Source organism: Podarcis liolepis, assembly GCF_965112155.1.
Source record: "Podarcis liolepis genome assembly, chromosome: 6".
In the NCBI taxonomy this organism is placed as follows: Eukaryota; Metazoa; Chordata; class Lepidosauria; order Squamata; family Lacertidae; genus Podarcis; species Podarcis liolepis.
Window position 1 is genome coordinate 56,572,595 of NC_139559.1, and position 17,181 is coordinate 56,589,775.

The 17,181-nt window shown below is 44.1% G+C and overlaps 1 protein-coding gene across 2 annotated transcripts; it reads left to right on the top strand.

Moving 5' to 3' along the window:
- The first annotated feature begins 572 nt into the window (after positions 1 to 572).
- Positions 573 to 16,660, top strand: SHISAL2A (shisa like 2A). 2 transcript variants are annotated; one of them, XM_083510174.1, is made up of 4 exons: positions 573 to 1,003; positions 6,476 to 6,621; positions 9,711 to 9,793; positions 13,993 to 16,660. In XM_083510174.1, exons 1-3 carry the CDS (start codon positions 822 to 824, stop codon positions 9,740 to 9,742), a joined length of 360 nt encoding a protein of 119 aa, XP_083366300.1. In that variant the 5' UTR covers positions 573 to 821; the 3' UTR covers positions 9,743 to 9,793; positions 13,993 to 16,660. The 2 variants fall into 2 exon arrangements, with proteins under 2 accessions (XP_083366300.1, XP_083366301.1); XM_083510175.1 differs by having other exon boundaries at positions 577 to 1,003; positions 13,996 to 16,660.
- Positions 16,661 to 17,181: the final 521 nt, after the last annotated feature.

A 17,181-nucleotide genomic window follows, 5' to 3' on the forward strand; every position in this document is an offset into this window, starting at 1 on the left:
CACTTTTGTCACCTAGCACCAGGTGCCACCTCCACAGTTCAGAGCTGGTTCTTAGCTACCCTGATCTCCTTCTTACCCTGCCTCTTCCATTCTTGGATCAATCCCAAACTATCCGCGTGATCCCAGGGTGGTTGATTCCAGGGCGTCTTTTGCTTATCAAATGTCAAAACTGGAAACCAGGTGTCCAAAGATCGTGGTCTGTCACCTCACCGTTTTAACTGCGTTGGTTGGGCCAGTTTTTCAGACGACGGCAATCTTCCAGGCTGCTGCAGCCTGCCAGACCTGGCTCCTCAAACACAGTTGGGCGCTGATGTGGATTTATTCGTACCCATGAATGGGACCCTCCGGACAAGAAAAAGGGTCTGGAATAACGCCTGAAATGGTTTCTCTTGAAATCCCCTCGACGCTGAGCCGAGGCTGCGTGATCCATCCCTTTCGCTTCCCTTCACAGGATCGCTGCTGCGTTAGCAATGGCCAGAAGGCTCAGCAGGGCGAGGGAGGCGGGGCGTCGCACAGGGCGAGCGCGGGAGTGGCGGGAGAGGGAGAAAGAAACCCTCCGCCTTGGCGACAGCAGACAGTCCGTCGGCGGAGGTGGAAGGGGGCGCGCCTGTGGCGCCTCAAAAGTGGCAGGAAAGGCGAGCCGGCTCCTCTGGCGCCCTCGGGTTGCCCCTTTCTTCCTCCCTTAGCGCGGGCGTCTTTTACCCGCTCTGCCTCCGGCGCGCGGTTCCTTGCTCTGCGGCGCCTTCGATTCCAATTCCCCGCCGCTTCTGAAAGAAGAAGCCGAGCTGCCTCGCCGCAGACTCCGCTCGCTCGGCTGCACCATGAGCGCCGACTGCACGAGTTACATGAACGCCGACAAGGTGCTGGTCAGCGCCTTCAGCTGCCCGGGGGAGGACGGCGAGCCCGGCTCCATCTACTGTTGCGGCTTCCAGGACCTCAAGTATTGTTGCGATGACCCGAACAGCTTCTTCCCCTACGAGCACAACTACATGTGGTGGCTCAGGTGAGACGAGGAGGCGGGCTGGGGGGCTGCCCGCCCAGTCCACCACAGTGCCAAGACCCTTTGGTGTGTCTCTGTGTGTGGAATTAGTGGAATGCGCTCTGCACACGCTCAGAGGTTGTATAATGATTCTGTGCCCGTTTCAGTGTAGCCTTAGCACCAGGCTAAGCTTTGGCACTAAGTTAAGTTGAGCCACTAGCAGAGAGGGAATGTGTGTGGCAGGGGTGTGAATGTGCAAACTGGTAGTGTAACCAAATATGGGAACTTTCTGCAATCTAAACCGATTGCTTAGAGCTTGTATTATTTTAGGAGGGGATTTTTTTACCCCTGTTTTAGCAACCTTGTAGCAGCAGCAGTGTGAGAGGATCGTCACTTTGCAGCAAGACAAAGAGGTATGCTCAAGAGACGACTTAACATATAATACCGTAATTTCCCCTCTTGTCCTTTGAATCATTGTATATCTATTACTGGCAACAACCAGAGTGACAAAAGGATGGGTTCTCTGAGACTCCAATGCATGCCTTTTCATTAACTCTAATTAATATTAGTGGTACAGAACAGGAGAATGGTAGCTACTAGCCTAGTCTAATCCAAATGAAAGATTTGTCTCTTTGTAGAAATAACTCATCATTAATAATTGGCGAAAGAGTTTTCTTAACAAGAATCTGATTTGGTTCAAACTTAATCCAGGTGGTTTTAGGCAAGTCATGTTATATTCACAGTGCAATCCTATGCATTTCCACTTCGAAGTAAATCCCGTTGAATTCAGTGAGGCTTACTCCCAGATAAGTGGGTACAGTATAAGCTTGTAGCCTCCATGTCGCATTTGCAATATGGATAGTGTAGCTGTGGCAAGGTTTGTGCAGCCTTGGAAAAGTCCACCTGAGTTAACAAGCTGAGGGGGCAGGGGGAGGCAGAATCCCTTGTCTAGTCCTCCAATATATTATTGTATTTACTTGTGCTCAAAAGAGGAACAAACTACCGTATTGTAGAGGTTTCCCTGCCTGGTTACCTGGAGGTGATTAATAATTGTCACAGGCAACCAACCCTGTGAGTGGTTTACAACAAGCCTGTACTAATACACAGAAAACACTTTGAACACTTTTAAAAAAGTTCTATGTTACTGCTAAGTTTGTATGAGTAAAAGATAAAAAGATTTCTCCAATCTGAAGAGAAACCAAAGTATTGAATAAGTTTATATTTTTAAGGAGTATCAACTGTGATCACCTGGATATTGAGTAAAAGAGTATTTGCAAATGACATCTTGTGGGTGGGATCCTGTGTTCAGTGACACCTACCGTACATGCAGACATCACTAAGTACTGTGGCCAAATAAGTGGCTCCTAGGAGGCATAGCCTTGCACATGTATCATCAAAGTTGAAGCTTTCTGGAGCTTAAAACTGTCATAGTAAGCAATTGTGAGTTTTAAGGCTTAGACTTCTGACACCATGCTGAGTTATTTCAGAAAAGTAGACAGACCAAATAGCTACCAACAAGAACAGCTATTTTATTGTTATGACTAGTCAAAAACAGCAGCACTTTCAATGCTGACGGCGTCATTAGGGATGGGATGTCAACTATGGTTGGAATAGCAACATAACACTTAAAGTTCCTCATTACACTCTCTCCTCTGCCAGTTTCTTCCTCAGAAGTAACAGATGCCATCTCAAAACAAGAATATCAATCATCAGTGACTGAATTTAGGTACTAAGCTATGCAGGCAGATGGTGCTACTACATTTCATGTGAGAGAGGTCCACCTCACAGAATACAAAATTTCTACAGCAAAGGCTGTATAGGAATTAAATTCCTGTGTAGGAGTTAAAAAGAAACCTGCGGAATTTCACTTTTTTCATATTAAAAAGTAATAATTTTATACAAAGGATCATTCAAAATAATGATCCTCCACATGTGGTCTGAAGTGGTACAGTCCATACCTTGGGACTCTACACCTGTTTCTGTTGCATGCGAAGACCAGACCAGCAAATGGAATCTACAATGGGGGCCTGTGGCAAAACATTTGCTTCAGCACACCACTTCTGTTTTAGTCCATTTAGAACTGAATATCACAATGGGTGTGTGTGGCTGACAGGCATATTGTCCTTCCTGCAGCAGAAAGTTGGACTAGATAGCTTCAGTCCCCTTCTCTCTCTCTATGTTTATCTCCCCAGGAATAGTGAAGGAATGTGTTTGCTGTAAATTGCAGGTCTAGCAACAAAAGGCTAGGATTTATTCTTGTAGAAGGAAGGTGTACATGCAATGTTTTTCTATAGGCGTTTTGCATATCAATGCTTCCTGTACCTAATAAATGGGGGGAGTATCAGTTTGCATTTTCTCAGTACAGACATAGGCGCCGACTCCATGGGGCTTGAGGGGGCCCGAGCCCCCTCAAAAATTCGTTTGGGGGGGCTCAGCCCCCCCAATAATCTCGGGCGGCGGTGGGCGCGTCCGCGGCTTTTATAGGGCGCCCGGCGCGCACCAGCTCGATAACGGGCACCGGCGCGGCGGGGGGCGCCGGGCCGGGGGAGGGGGGCGGCCGGCCTGTCTCCTTGGCAACCCCATTGAGCAGCGCCGGCTCCCCGGGAGGGCCATCCCCCCGCGCCGCCGATCGCCAACACCGCCGACGCTGTGGCTGCCCGAGCCCGAGCCTGAGCCTGAGCCTGAGCCCGACCCGGAGCCCGAGCCTGAGCCTGAGCCCGACCCGGAGCCCGACCCCGAGCCGGAGCCCGACCCGGAGCCCGACCCCGAGCCGGAGCCCGAGCCCAAGCCCGTCAGTCAGTCAGTCAGTCAGTCAGGAAGGAAGGAGAAATGGGGAGGGAGACGAGGGAGGAAAATTGCGCGCAGGGTGAAGACAGGAGAAGGGCGAACGAGACGAGCTTCCAACCCAAAAAAGGGCTGGAAGACTGGGAGGATGAAGGATCGGGAAAGAAAGCGACGCCTTCCCCGCCCGCGACGTCGCCCGCTTGTCATTGACAGCGCAGCGGGCGCCCAGAGGGGCTGGGCACCGGCGCAGGGCCGCTCCGCAGCCGCGGAGGACAGCTGCGCGGCTAGCAAGGTGTGCCGCGTAGAGCGCGGCCCTTGTGTGGCCCGGTGGCCAGGCAAGCTCGGGCGGGGACCCCCATGCAAATCTAAGACGGGAGAAGAGGGCAGAGCAAAGGGGGTCCCTTCCCCAACCTCCGGCTCTGAGACTTCCCTGAGCCCCAGAAAAGCGAAAGGATTTTCTCTTCTTCTTTTTTTATAAATATTTAATAAGTTTTCAAATACAAAGTTAGAAACATACACTGAAGAAAAAAGTAAAAGAACAAGAAAAAGAAAAAAAGAAAAAGAAGAAAAGAAAACCAACCATTCAACACATTTTTTATATAACTAACTGGACTTCCTCGCATCTCCCTTACCCTGCATTCTTTATAATAAAGATATCAGCAAATTATTACCTTGTTTCGTACCTTATTTTGTACTTTTCAAATACTATACCTCTAAATTTAACATACTTTTCATCAGTTACTTATATCTTAAATTAAACATAGTATTACCTTAGATTTTGACCTTTTCTTACTTAAAATATAATTTCCTGTTTCCCAAATCTAATTGCTGAAGCTATAGTTTCCGAATCGTGTAAATTTTTAACATTCATACAACTTATATTGTTTTTGTAAATAGTCCTTAATTTTTTCCCAGTCCTCTTCCGTTGTTTCTTCTCCCAAATCTCGGATTCTGCCAGTCATTTCAGCCAGTTCCATGTAGTCCATCAATTGCGTCTGCCACTCTTCCAGTGTGGGCAAATCTTGTGTCTTCCAATATTTTGCGATAAGTATTCTTGCTGCTGTAGTTGCATACATAAAGAAAGTTCTATCCTTCTTTAACACTTTCTGGCCAACAATGCCCAAGAGGAAGGCCTCTGGTTTCTTGGGAAAGGTATACTTAAATACCTTTTTTAACTCATTATAGATCATTTCCCAGAAGGCCTTCACTTTTGGACAAGTCCACCAGAGGTGAAAGAATGTCCCTTCAGCCTCCTTACATTTCCAACATTTATTATCAGACAGGTGATATATTTTTGCAAGCTTGACTGGGGTCATGTACCACCTATAAATCATTTTCATAATATTTTCCTTCAAGGCATTACATGCCATGAATTTCATTCCGGTGGTCCATAACCTTTCCCAGTCCTCAAACATGATGTTATACCCAATATCCTGAGCCCATTTTATCATGGCTGATTTGACTGTCTCATCCTGAGTGATTTTCTCTTCAACCTGCCCTCCATCCTCTTGCAGAAAACTCTTTGCCTGCCCTGCCCGTATCTCGTTTTTGCTTTTTAATTCCACACACGCACCCTTCGGACTTCGTGGCAATCGGGCGCGTGGGTGCGTTTCCTAAGAGAGTGAGGACCCCCGCCTCCTCCCCACCTGCTCCCTCGCCAGCCAGCCAGCTGCGCGCCCTAGCCGGAGAGCCCCGGCCGTCCCCGTCACGCAATCGGCTGGATCTCCCTTCAGCAGGCCGTGCTCACAACTCGGCCCAGGGACCCCCCAGCAGCGGATCTCCGGCCCAGCTGAAGAATCCGGCAACAAGCCCCCTCCTCCCCAATCGCTCCGCCGAAATACGCTCCAAAAGCCCCCAGATAGGCCGCCGGCCGCCAAGTCTAGTGGCGCCCTGAGCGAGGGTCTCTCCCCAACACCGCCACCTCGAACTGCGTTCTCCCGGCTACCCGAGCGAACCAGCGGCAGGACCCCGGTATGGGCCCCCCCAATATTTTTTATAAGTCGGCACCCCTGAGTACAGAAAGTATTGTTCTGATGTGTAAAAATCTTTCCTATTCTACTTAATTCAAGAGGGTTCTGGAAGCTTCTCTGTGTGAAAGAAACAAGCAGAAGGTTCATGATGTTTGGGTTATTCCTTCAGAGAAGCTGAGTACAGCTGGTTGAAACTGGATCTCTTTTCTGTCAAGATCATGCTGACTATAAAAGTAAGGCCAGAAGGAGCCTGGGTTTCAGTTTCTCTTTCTTTCTCTTTTCCTTCTGGTGTGGTGTTCTGTATATAGTGTTAAGTTTTAGTCTTATTATGTTATTGTAAGTTTAAGTTAAGTCCGCTGCAACTAGATTTCTTATGGACAGTGCCAATCCTGATTGTATTGGATTTGTGACCATTATGCTCATTTGCCTTCGGTAGCAGTAAAGCTCTGCTGGATGAAATACAATTGCCTCTGATCTATTTTTTGGGAATCCTGCAACGTGTTTAAGTTTTTACTCTGCTAACTATACGTTGGAGTTCTGCTCTGGATCAATAAGAGTAGAATTTCATGACAAATTCAGTTCCCATGAGAATATTAAAGACAAATCAGTTTATCTCTATTCTGTCAAAACATCTGTCTTCCTTCTTTAAGTACATGTGATGCTGATGATTTCTTGTTGTGGTGCGCTTGACAATGCTCCTAGAATGTCCAGCACATTAAATTCTGTTGCTTTCTTTTCTCAGTGTTGGAGCACTTATTGGCTTGTCAATTGCAGCAGTGGTCCTGCTGGCTTTTATCATCACTGTGTGCGTTCTTTGTTACTTGTTTATCAGCACGAAGCCACAAAGCAAACTGGATAGAGGCCTCAGTTTAAGCTTACAGTCAGCAGGTAAGAGCTCTTCATTCAGCAGAGAACATTCAGATGTTTCCTTAGTAGTTCCAGGATTCCTCACCACCTGGGTTTTTAAATTGTTCTGATATCAAGCAGTCTCAAATTTTAGCCTCTCTCTAAATCAACGCTAAGCTCTCCGAGTCTTCCAAATTCAGATGGCTCAGGCAACATTTATTCCTTCTTGAAGTTCTAGAGGCAAAAAAATATTCAGACAGTATGTAGCAGGAGAACAAGTAGTCCATTGGGCAATACAACAGTCACTCAGTACAACAGTGAAAAGGAGCAAGCCAATCACAGGGATTCATTTTATGCTCATTAGGAAAGGAAGGGAATGGGCTGTTGTATAGCTTGTTGGAAAAGATGCACACCTGGACTGGGAGGACTTAGCAGTTCTCTTAGATCTTGCCTCCATCATGTTAGGGAAGACCTTATCACCATTTGAGAGCTATGGCCTGACCTATAAACTGATCACCACAGTGTCTTCCTGTCTTTAAATACAATATCAGAAGACTTATCTGATGCGTTTTCTGGTGTCAGTGTTCTCTGATAGTGTAGTTCATCCTGGCAGCTGGGGGAACATGGATGATAGTTGACAGATCCTTGATTTCGAAGTATGGTCATAATCCCACACTGTTAGTGCCCTGCAACTCCAAAACTGGTGCTGGGTCCAGGACTACATTCAGACGCCGAATCTGATTACCACATGCATGGTAGCCACCTTAATCATGGGCATCCCCACACTATACAAAGCATGCAGCTCCCTTGCCCATAACCACAACTGCCTGGTCTGGCTTCAGCTGCAGACTAAAGGCTCCCATTGATGTTAGCAAGTTCTGGTTCGGGCTAATCATCACCAATTTCTAATCCTTCATTACTGCTGATATACAGAAAATAAGACCAAACAAACTCATCTCAAAGGTCATATTGAAAATGTTCATAAATGACAGGAGCCAACGTTTCTTTAAAGAGAGACCTCCTGTTCACCTTCTTGTTGAGTATTATAAGCCATGTTGCAGGAGCAGCAGAGAAAATTTTTCTAATACAAAAGATTTCCTGATTCCAACAGAGAGGTGTGGAAAGATATTTGAGGTGCAATCATTTTATAGAGAATTCTGTCAGCTCTCTTATTTTATTTTAATTAGCAAAAACACCTAATACTTTTTTTTTGAAAGGCAAAGTTGAGCCTGACAGAAACAGCAAGCTGCCTTCTTTGCTCCCTTTTTTTGTTAAAGGGTTCCTAATGGGACATTCTCTAGAGATGGCAAGCATATCGGCCTGCTAATTAAGAGATTCTTAGTCCTAGTTTTTCTCATCCTTAGGCAACAGACCTACTCATTTTAATTCAATTCCAGATGAAAACTTTTTGTTCTGTGAATTCAAGGGAACTGTATTGATTATCCTCTGAAATTGGAATTAAACCCATCACCAGTCTCCAGCTACTTTTCTAGTTATTATTTCAATCTTTTGAAATTGGGGGGGGGGCAGTTGTGGTGTTTCACTAAAGCTCTAGCAGCATATATACTGTCAACTAGTGGTGCAGCAATAAGAGTGCTAGCACATTTGCGAAGCTAAGCATGGTCCGGGATGGTTTCAAATTGTATGGGAGGGGGTCATGTGTTGAGATTCCTGCAATGCAGGGAGTTGGACTAGTTGACCCCCAGGGTCCCTTCCTCTCCCTCCTCTGCTTCATGACCCTGTGATGTAGGCTGCTTCTCCAGATCCTCCAAAGAGGTTTCCTTCAGTGGGGTCATGACAAAACCTCCCATCTGGAAGCACCCCCTTTCTGCCTCATATGTCGTCATAACTATGGTAAAACAGTTGATTTTGTGGAACTTTATCTACCATCAGAAAACACCAGGTCACAGTAGAAAATATGACTTAGCTGTCAATGGACTAGAAAAGGAATAAGCTTTAATGTCCATCTTTGAGCAACAATTGCTTGTGGGTACAGATACAGCAGCAGACATATTGGTCTAATTATTAAAGGAACTTCAGAATCAGATAAACTCATTTATTTCCTGTTTTTCCCCTTAAAAGAATGACCTGGGGAAAGATCACTAAGTGGCACATTTGGTAACTATGACAACCTTAATTAGGTTGATTTGAAATATATATATATGTGAATTTGAAGTTTTCCAGCTTGTTAAAAATGATTATTATACTCTTGAGTGCGTTAACTTAAATTTGTTGATACCTGTTCTTATCTCTCTTAATTATAAGGTTAGCTGATGATCAAGTTGCTTTATCATAACTGGATATCTGTTCATTTCCTTTGGAACTAGTGAGTCATGCTTTGAATGTTCCTAATCTGCTTAATTAGAAACAGTAAAGCTGTTGAAACTTTCTACTTGGCCTTTTTAAGTGATAAATCTGAGGCTTTGAGGAACAGCTGACACTCTGTGCAGTAAGTGTTAAAAGGCCAACTACACAAGTTGACTTTGGTGCCTCTGCTTATTAGGGTTGCCAACTTACTAGAATAGTACAAGATGCATTTTAATTGTGACAATAGAGCAAGTTCAGAACTAAGCGGCAAACTCAATTTCAGCTTACGCAGCCATTGCCTTCCTAAACCTTGCTTTGTCAGAAGCTCAGAGATCAGATCTGGAAAGAAATTATGCTAATTCATCCCATCAAGAATAACTACCAGGAGTAGTTGGGGCAGCGCTGCAGAGCTAACACGGTAATCACCGTCACTTACTGGGATGATGCAGGGCAGGGCAGTGTGCAAGGTTGGGGCTGTGCAAGCACACCAATGGATGCTCCCACCAGTGTGCACACACAGCCTTGTTCTAGCTGCTGACTTGCCCTGGTAAGACACCTCCCCACTGCACTGCCTGCTCTTGCTAACTATGTGGCTGGAGCATCCTTTATTTATTTTCTTAGAGTTAGAGCCCCCTTTCCCCCTGTCATTGGACCCAAGGCAGTCACCTATCCAGATATTGATCAGACTCAACTTAACTTCAGCAAGGTGATGGCTTCATGTACCTTCAGACCATACCAGCAGAGCATCCTCATTAGATCCTGTAACTGAAAGATGCCTCCTTCATTTCAGGTTGACTGAGAAAGATGTCCTTTTTGTTTTTCAGGTCGAGAAACTAGAGGAAGTTCTTTATGTTAAAGAAAGGTGTGTGGAACAGGACATGTACGGACCAGTTCTGCAAGCAAACAGGTACACTGTTCTTCCCGTTACAACCCCCAGTCTCTTATTTGTACATGAGGGAATGTTTGCTTTTGAATTCAGGATTGATGAGAATTGTTTGCTATTTGAAAGACAGTATAGGTGTGTTTAAACAAACCCCTTCACCTGTACAATGGCAGAGGGTGTGTTCCCACTACCCTCTCATGCAGTCATGGAACTTGCAAGATTGTTAATTTGTATGCCTACTTTGTTGCTGTATTATTTAGTCCATAAGAGTCCTTGCCATCTTTGTGACTTTCATTGAGCAGGCCCATTCAGGTCAAATATTAGCTTTTGTGAAATGCAGGGATTAGGTAACATTGGGTTATACCCAGTACTGATGTTCCACTAGTGCAGTAGACTTCCATTTGCAAAAGGGAACTTTCCCCATTCCTCCTCTCCAGACCCCTGTGCACCCTCCAGACACGCCTCCCCCCAGCATCTTTTAAAGGTGCACAGAGGAGAGAAGTCGTCTCTTTCTGTCACCCCCTTCTCTCTTTAGCAGATTGCTGGGGGTAGAACAAATCACTCTTCTTAGAGGTCTGAACCGATCACTTGGCAGAGGTTCTCCCCAAATCCTCGTTTTCTTATTCTGAGCTACCTGGGGCTAGTCCAAGACATTTTGATGTTGAGGCAAACCACAAAATGGTACTCTGCTCCCTGCCAGGGAAGAAGGGGTGAGGGAAGATCTACATCAGGAACAAAGGGGGAATTAAGATCCCTTTTAGGATCTTCTGCCTCTGGATCCTGTCACCTGAGGCAATCACCTCAACTTGCCTCATGGGTGGGCCGGCCCTGCCCCTTACCCCATGAAATTAGGCTGAAAGCCACCGGTTGCCCTCCCCACCCTAATGCAATGCTAATAAATTTCACAACTGACAATTGGAAGCGTTAGAACTCATTGTGGAAACAGTCAATGAAACATTTTCATGAAAGCAAATATTCTGGGACATAGACCCCTGGGTAAGACAGGAAATTAAGTTTGGGCTAAGTAGCTTAGCATTGTTCTACTTCCTGAATAATGAGTGTGGATTGTTTCTTCCTCAGAGAGATGGGGAGATAGTATGTTGTATTGCAGTAGTAACATTTCAGGTGAAAGGCCAAGCTGTCTGCGTCATAGAGCACATAATTCAGCTGAGACAGAAGGATTTAGCCATTGAGAATAAACACTGATTCATCTGGACAGAAGAAAATTATTTTTGTAGTGCACTTGTCTGTGGATTATTGAAAGGGAGGCAGCACAGTGTTGCTGACTGATCAATGAGGATTTGAACTAAAAATGCTGATAAAAGAAACATGCTTTAGTCAACAAATGAAATATACTGCATTCCTTTGGTTGGCTTTACAATCTTGTTTGTGAGTTTCAGGGTGCATTTTTAAAAATAACTTTTTATTGGGTTTTATAAACAAGGATCATAATAAATGATACAAATAAATAGACCAAGTCTTCTTGTCATGTGTAATATCTGCAACATATGGTTCATTATTAGCGTTAGGTGTGTAAGTTCTTGGTTTGTGAATTGGTTTAAACAGTGGGGAAACAGGGTAGAACAGAGTTAACAGATAACGTACAACATTGCAGCGCTAAACACCTTGTGATCAGAAGCCCTTGTGTGTGTGCTTAGATTAAATATGAATAACAGTCATTTCCCTCTTATGTTACCAGTGATTAAGCCTTAGTATATTGATGAACATGGGAGGCAGGGTCGAAGTGAAGATAACAAAATTATTAATAGCAGGGGCTTTTTCTCCAAGCTGTTTTTCTGGGTCTTGAAGCAGAGCTTAGAGTTTATGTAGCTATACTTCTTTCTTCCATGTCCACGTGTGTATTTAAGATGAGGAAAACGATCTGATGGCTAATTCAGTGCAGCTAAAAAAGAGGGCTGGAAAGCAGCTACCATAAATTTCTATGGTTTTTGCTTAATGCAGAATTGTGAATGGGAACAGATCAATCCATGGCCAAAGAGGAATGCATATATAACATATGCTTTCTATGGTACTTAGCTTGATAGCCTAGAAAGAAAGAAAGAAAGACCATGCAGTTTAATATTGTTTTTGAAATCAGAGCCCTTGGAGTTTCAAAAGCAAGTCTTCTCAAGCATATATTATAGAAGTGTAACTGTCCTCCCCCCCCCCCCCGGATGCCACTTTACAGTCTTCTGCTGCTCATGAAGAAGCTGGCTGTTTCCTTCTGTTTGCACTTTGTGCCTGTTGATATGTTTTATTAGTACATATTTGAAATGTGGCTTGATCAGATCTTTCTGCTGTGCCTTTGATGCACATCTCTGATGCACACCTGTATTGCTACGTCCTTTGATGCACAGCATGACAGAATGTAATGTAGCCAACTGTGTGAGAGCTAGCACTGATTCAACAATGGGACTGAAACCTGATTCAATGTAGTTATACTGTAGTTACATAGCACTACATCAAGCACTAAGCTGGTGTAACAGGAAGCCTTGTTCTCACACTGACTAGTCCCTGTGCAAATGAAATCTTTGTTCCACCACTGCAAGGCTGCCCTACTACGTCTGCTGGGGGAGGAGCTGAAGCCATGACACTGTAGCAGCAGTACCTGCAAGGATCATTGTTAAAGCAATGATTCTTCAACATCAACTTCGTTGGACTGGGCATGTTGTTTGGATGTCTGATTATCGTCTTCCAAAGCAACTACTCTATTCTGAACTTATAAATGGAAAGTGTAATGCTGGTGGTCAACAAAAGAGGTTTAAAGGCTCTCTGAAGGCAAATCTTAAAAAATGTAAACACCGACAATTGGGAAACACTGGCCTGTGAGCGCTCCAGTTGGAGAACAGCGACTTTAAAGACGCTCGAACTCAGGACAAAAGGGAGAAATGTGCTAAGAGAAAGGCACGTTTGGCAAACCCTCACCATGATTAACTTCCGGCCAGAAACCTATGTCCCCAATGTGGAAGGACATGTGGATCTAGAACTGGCCTCCACAGTCACTTACAGATTCACTGTGTTCATGGAAGGCAATCTTACTCAGCTACACCAAAAAGAAAACCTGCAAGCCCCTTTCATGGAGCAGCTTTGGCATCCAAGAGACTGACTTGGGGCAAAAACGATGGAGAAAGAGGCAATGCTTTGCATGGCATTTGTATCAGCATTGCTCTGACAAATGAGTGGGGATTTTATACAGGCAAATGGAGTGAAGCTTCATGGTTGTTTTAGCTGTTGAAGTGCAAGCCTTCCTAGCACTCTGACCTTGGGCATTATTGATCCATTGTCCCCAGCAGAATGCAAGAGGGCATTTTCCTACTTCAGCTACTATCTGTTGATGAATCTGTTTGTGCTTTTGGCAGACAGCTGTTGATTTGGCTAAATTAGTGACAAGTTAGATGTGAGGTCGGAAATCCACTAACAGACTCTCCCGCGTTTTTGTTATTGTGCTGTTTTGGAGGTTGGCAGAGTAGTGCTCTGAGGAATGTTGTTTAACCCTTTCTTCCCATGCCCCTTTTCTGATGGAGCTGCTAATAGTTTCCTGTCTTTTGCCTCCTTTTGGAGCTAATAATAGCTTGGGAGGGGAAAGCAATTTGCACTAGAGAAAACACATAGGAAGAAAGGGTGAAACTTTCCCAGAGCTGATCTTCAAAGTCACTGTAAGCAAAACAGGAGCTGAAAGATCCTAATTGTGGATGTCCCACATCACACTTGATTTGGCCCCGTGCCAAGATATCTTTGTCATCTTCTTCATGCATTCTTTTAGGCTAGTATTAATAACTTTCTGTGCTTCATCACAGAACTGGATTGTTAGCTCAGTGTTCTTGTCTTTTCTTTTTTTAAAGCTTATACTTATGAAGCATGTGTAGAGCTACAGCTGTAGTAGTTAACGTGTTCCTGGGTAGGAAACGGATAGTGCAATTCTCTGGAAGCAAGTCCAGTTGACTTTAATGGGGCATTCCCAGATCTAGGATTCTAGCCTGGAGTTCACATTCCTGCTTGGCCCTTGATCTTGGCTGGGGTAACATTATTTCTTGCTTCTAAGGTTATTAGTCAAAGAGTTATTGTGCAAATAAAATATGATTGCCCCATGTATGCAATCCTGAGCTCCATGGAGGAAGAGTGAGATTCAAGTATGACAAAGACAAATCTATTCAGAAGAGAGAGAGAGAGAGAGAGAGAGAGAGAGAGAGTTTTTAATAGTGGTTTCTGTTTTGTTTCCATAGCAGAAAACTGCATCTTTCAGAACACACCAGCAAAACTGTCTACACAGCCCCACAGAAACAAAAGGAGTCTCTTGTCTTTAAGCTGGACTGGAAGAATCCAACTCAAGAAGCCAAGGAGCACTTTGAAAGTTGTTCTATTGCTGCTGTGAAAGCTATTGATGCTCAGGGGCCAACCTGGACAAGTATCCAGGAAAATGAAATCATGATTGTCACCATTCATGTACATTGCAGGCCCTGATCCAGTGACAACCTTCCCCCTCTGTTTTACAAGTATGTATTGTCTTATATTTGCAGGAATGTTAACTTTTAATTAAATGAGCTACTATTGCTTTTTTAAAAAAAGTAACCTGTTGTTCATACAGACCATCTTACATGCCCAAAATGCAAATACAACAGTATATTTTGATCTGCATAACTTCTGTTAAGAAAGTGATTTTTTTGTGCCCCAATATTTGCTTTGAATTATGCATCTGCAAACATTTGCGTTAAACACGTGGTTCTTTCTGAACAGACAATACCCCGCTTCCTAAGATTTCATTTGTGTCTTCATTGTGTACTGCAGAAACACATTTTGATGATATCTGCTCATACATATTATTTATTTATTTCTGCCCCACTCTTCCTTCCCAGGGGTCTAAGATGGCAAAGAATATAAACCAAATCAAAACCTTAAGTACATTATACAAAGTAATATCAGTAAAATGATTTAAAAGACAGAATTCACAGTACATCAGACAAGGGATTACAAATGATCAGTTGCATTCACTCTACTCCAAAGGCCTGGATTAGCTGTTGGCAGAATCAGGGAGGGGGGCACAAATGCAACTCTAGCAGGAGAGAGTTCCACAGTTGGGGTGCCACCACAGAGAAGGTCTTGTTCAATGTCACTGCCAAATGGGCCATGCTCACTGACCCTGAGCAGGGCCTCCCCTGCAGCTCTTAGGGTGAAAATAGGCAGATGTTGAGAAGGCACGATAACTTCACTATATATACTATTAAAGTTAGTTGTGGCAATTCAAATTGCAGCAAAAACCAACAGTGCTTCACTCAAGGCACCAACATGAGCAAGAGTTAAAAGTGCATGCTCAAAGCCAAATTGAAGAGACTCCTCAATGTATTACATAATCCTAAATAGAAAGATGCAATTAGCAATTAAAACCAGTTCCATGAAATTGGCTTGATAAAATTAAAAAGCAGGTAAGTAAACAGTTTACTAATTTGCCAGGAGCATTTGAGGCCCACAGGATCTGCTTCAGTGGCTTACGGTTTATAAAGACATCTGTTAGTGACACCTTTGTTCATCAGAGCAGCTGTTTCTCATTAAACCATAGGCTGACAGTCTTCTATGCATCATGTTAACGATAAGCAAGCCTGTTTAGCTTACACTATTATTTTTGAAGGCTTACAGTGATCAACTCTCCTATATTAATTATAGACATAAACTTGCATGGGGTGGAAAACTCCTGGCTATATAAATATATATAAAAAAAGGAAAGGCATATTGTTTAGATCACGGCTGCACATCACTTTGAGGGCCACTTCTGTAGTTCTGCTAACTCAAGTGAGCTACATTGTTACGTGAACCATAGAAAAGTATTTTGATTACAGTGTTAACTCATTGTCATCTTTTCAATTCATTCTCTATTTCATTTCTGTGCTACGCAGTGCTTTCTCACTTTTCACTAATACCGAACTCCACTTTCTGATCATTTTTCCTCCTTTTCTTTCTTTCTCTCTGCTCCATAGTACACTGTCATTTCTTTCTGTATCCCAGAAGTGGGGAGGCTATGCCTTCCCCGTGTTGCTGGGCTCCAAGTGCCATCATACCTCATCATTGGTCATGTCGGTTGGGGCTGATGGGAGTTGTAGTCCAGGGTTTCAGGCAGGGAGACATTTAAAGCCCTATCTGGAGATGCTGGGGATTGAACCTGGGACCTTTCTGCATGCAAAGCAGATGCTTTGTCCCTAAACTATAGCCCTTCTCCACGAACTATTTCTTTCTCTGCACAATCACAGGTCTGCATTTTGTTTGCTTTCCCCAGATACTGTACGCTCAGTTTCTCAACTGCCTCATCTGTTTTTGCCCACATTCTCCTCCACTGAATTCCATTTCTGAATTCCATTATCTCTCTGCTCCCCCTCTGTACTTTAGTCTACCAATCCTCTCTTTTCTTATTCACAAGTTTGTCTGCAACCACGCATCACTTTGTTTTCCTCTCTCTGCACTTTTCCTTTCTATTCCATAGTTTAGGGGCTGAAGCTGATATGAATAGTCAGAGACAACAAGCCCCACCATCACAGGTGCTTTTGTAATAGGTTTTTTTAAAAAAGTGTCATATTAAATTGATTTTTGGCATGAGAAATGGTCTAGCATCTTATTCTGCATGCTCCATGCATCATGCCAGTACTCCAACACTAATTGCTCCATCTGTCCACTCCATTATTGCCAAAGGTTTTTTAAAAATGTAGAATGAGATCTCAACCAATTGTTTTCATCAAAATCCCTAAGGACCCGCTGCTCTTACCTCCGGAAAATGTGCATTTGGCATCACAGAAAAGGGACAACTTCAAAAGCTATTGTTGGTACTCTGCCATGCTTATGTGAATTGTATGCAAATGATTTAAATTGGTGATTGTATGGAAATTAAAATGTGGAAATTATTGGTTACCCCATCAGCTTCCTTAGTCATCTTTCTTTAATCTAAGATGGTTGCCTAGCACCTTGTATGCCTCATTCTGGCACCTCCTGCAGCCAAGCTGGTGCCAAGCTTTCCTTTGGACCACATCAGCAAGGCTGAAAGGGGAGCCTTGTTGTCTGGGCAGCTCAAGACCTCCATACACACTGCCCAGGTTTGTACTCTGTGGAGGTCACTTTGGTACTGCTAACGCAGCAGTTTGACTTCACCCCAAGAGGTGCACTCCATTGTCTCTTGAGATAGTCAGATGCCAACAAAAGGTCCCAGGAAATCCTGTCTGCCTAATGGGTTATCAGGGCTATGTGCACAATAGGCATGATTTTCCCCCTTGAGAAAGGTACCAGCTTCGCATACAGACTGTTTATGCCTCTGTTTGTATGCTCAAGCTCTTAACTGTCATTTAATCAGTGACACATAGTAGTCTAGTCTGAATCTCCAGCTAAGATTAAGTGGCTGCTTTCTTTCTCCTGCACACACCCCACCCGCCCCAATG

Coding starts and splice junctions, on each gene's coding strand:
- SHISAL2A (XM_083510174.1), top strand. CDS start 822: ATGAGCGCCGACTGCACGAGTTACATGAACGCCGACAAGGTGCTGGTC. Junction 1,004..6,475: donor AACTACATGTGGTGGCTCAG/GTGAGACGAGGA, acceptor TTCTTTTCTCAG/TGTTGGAGCACTTATTGGCT. Junction 6,622..9,710: donor TTTAAGCTTACAGTCAGCAG/GTAAGAGCTCTT, acceptor TTTGTTTTTCAG/GTCGAGAAACTAGAGGAAGT.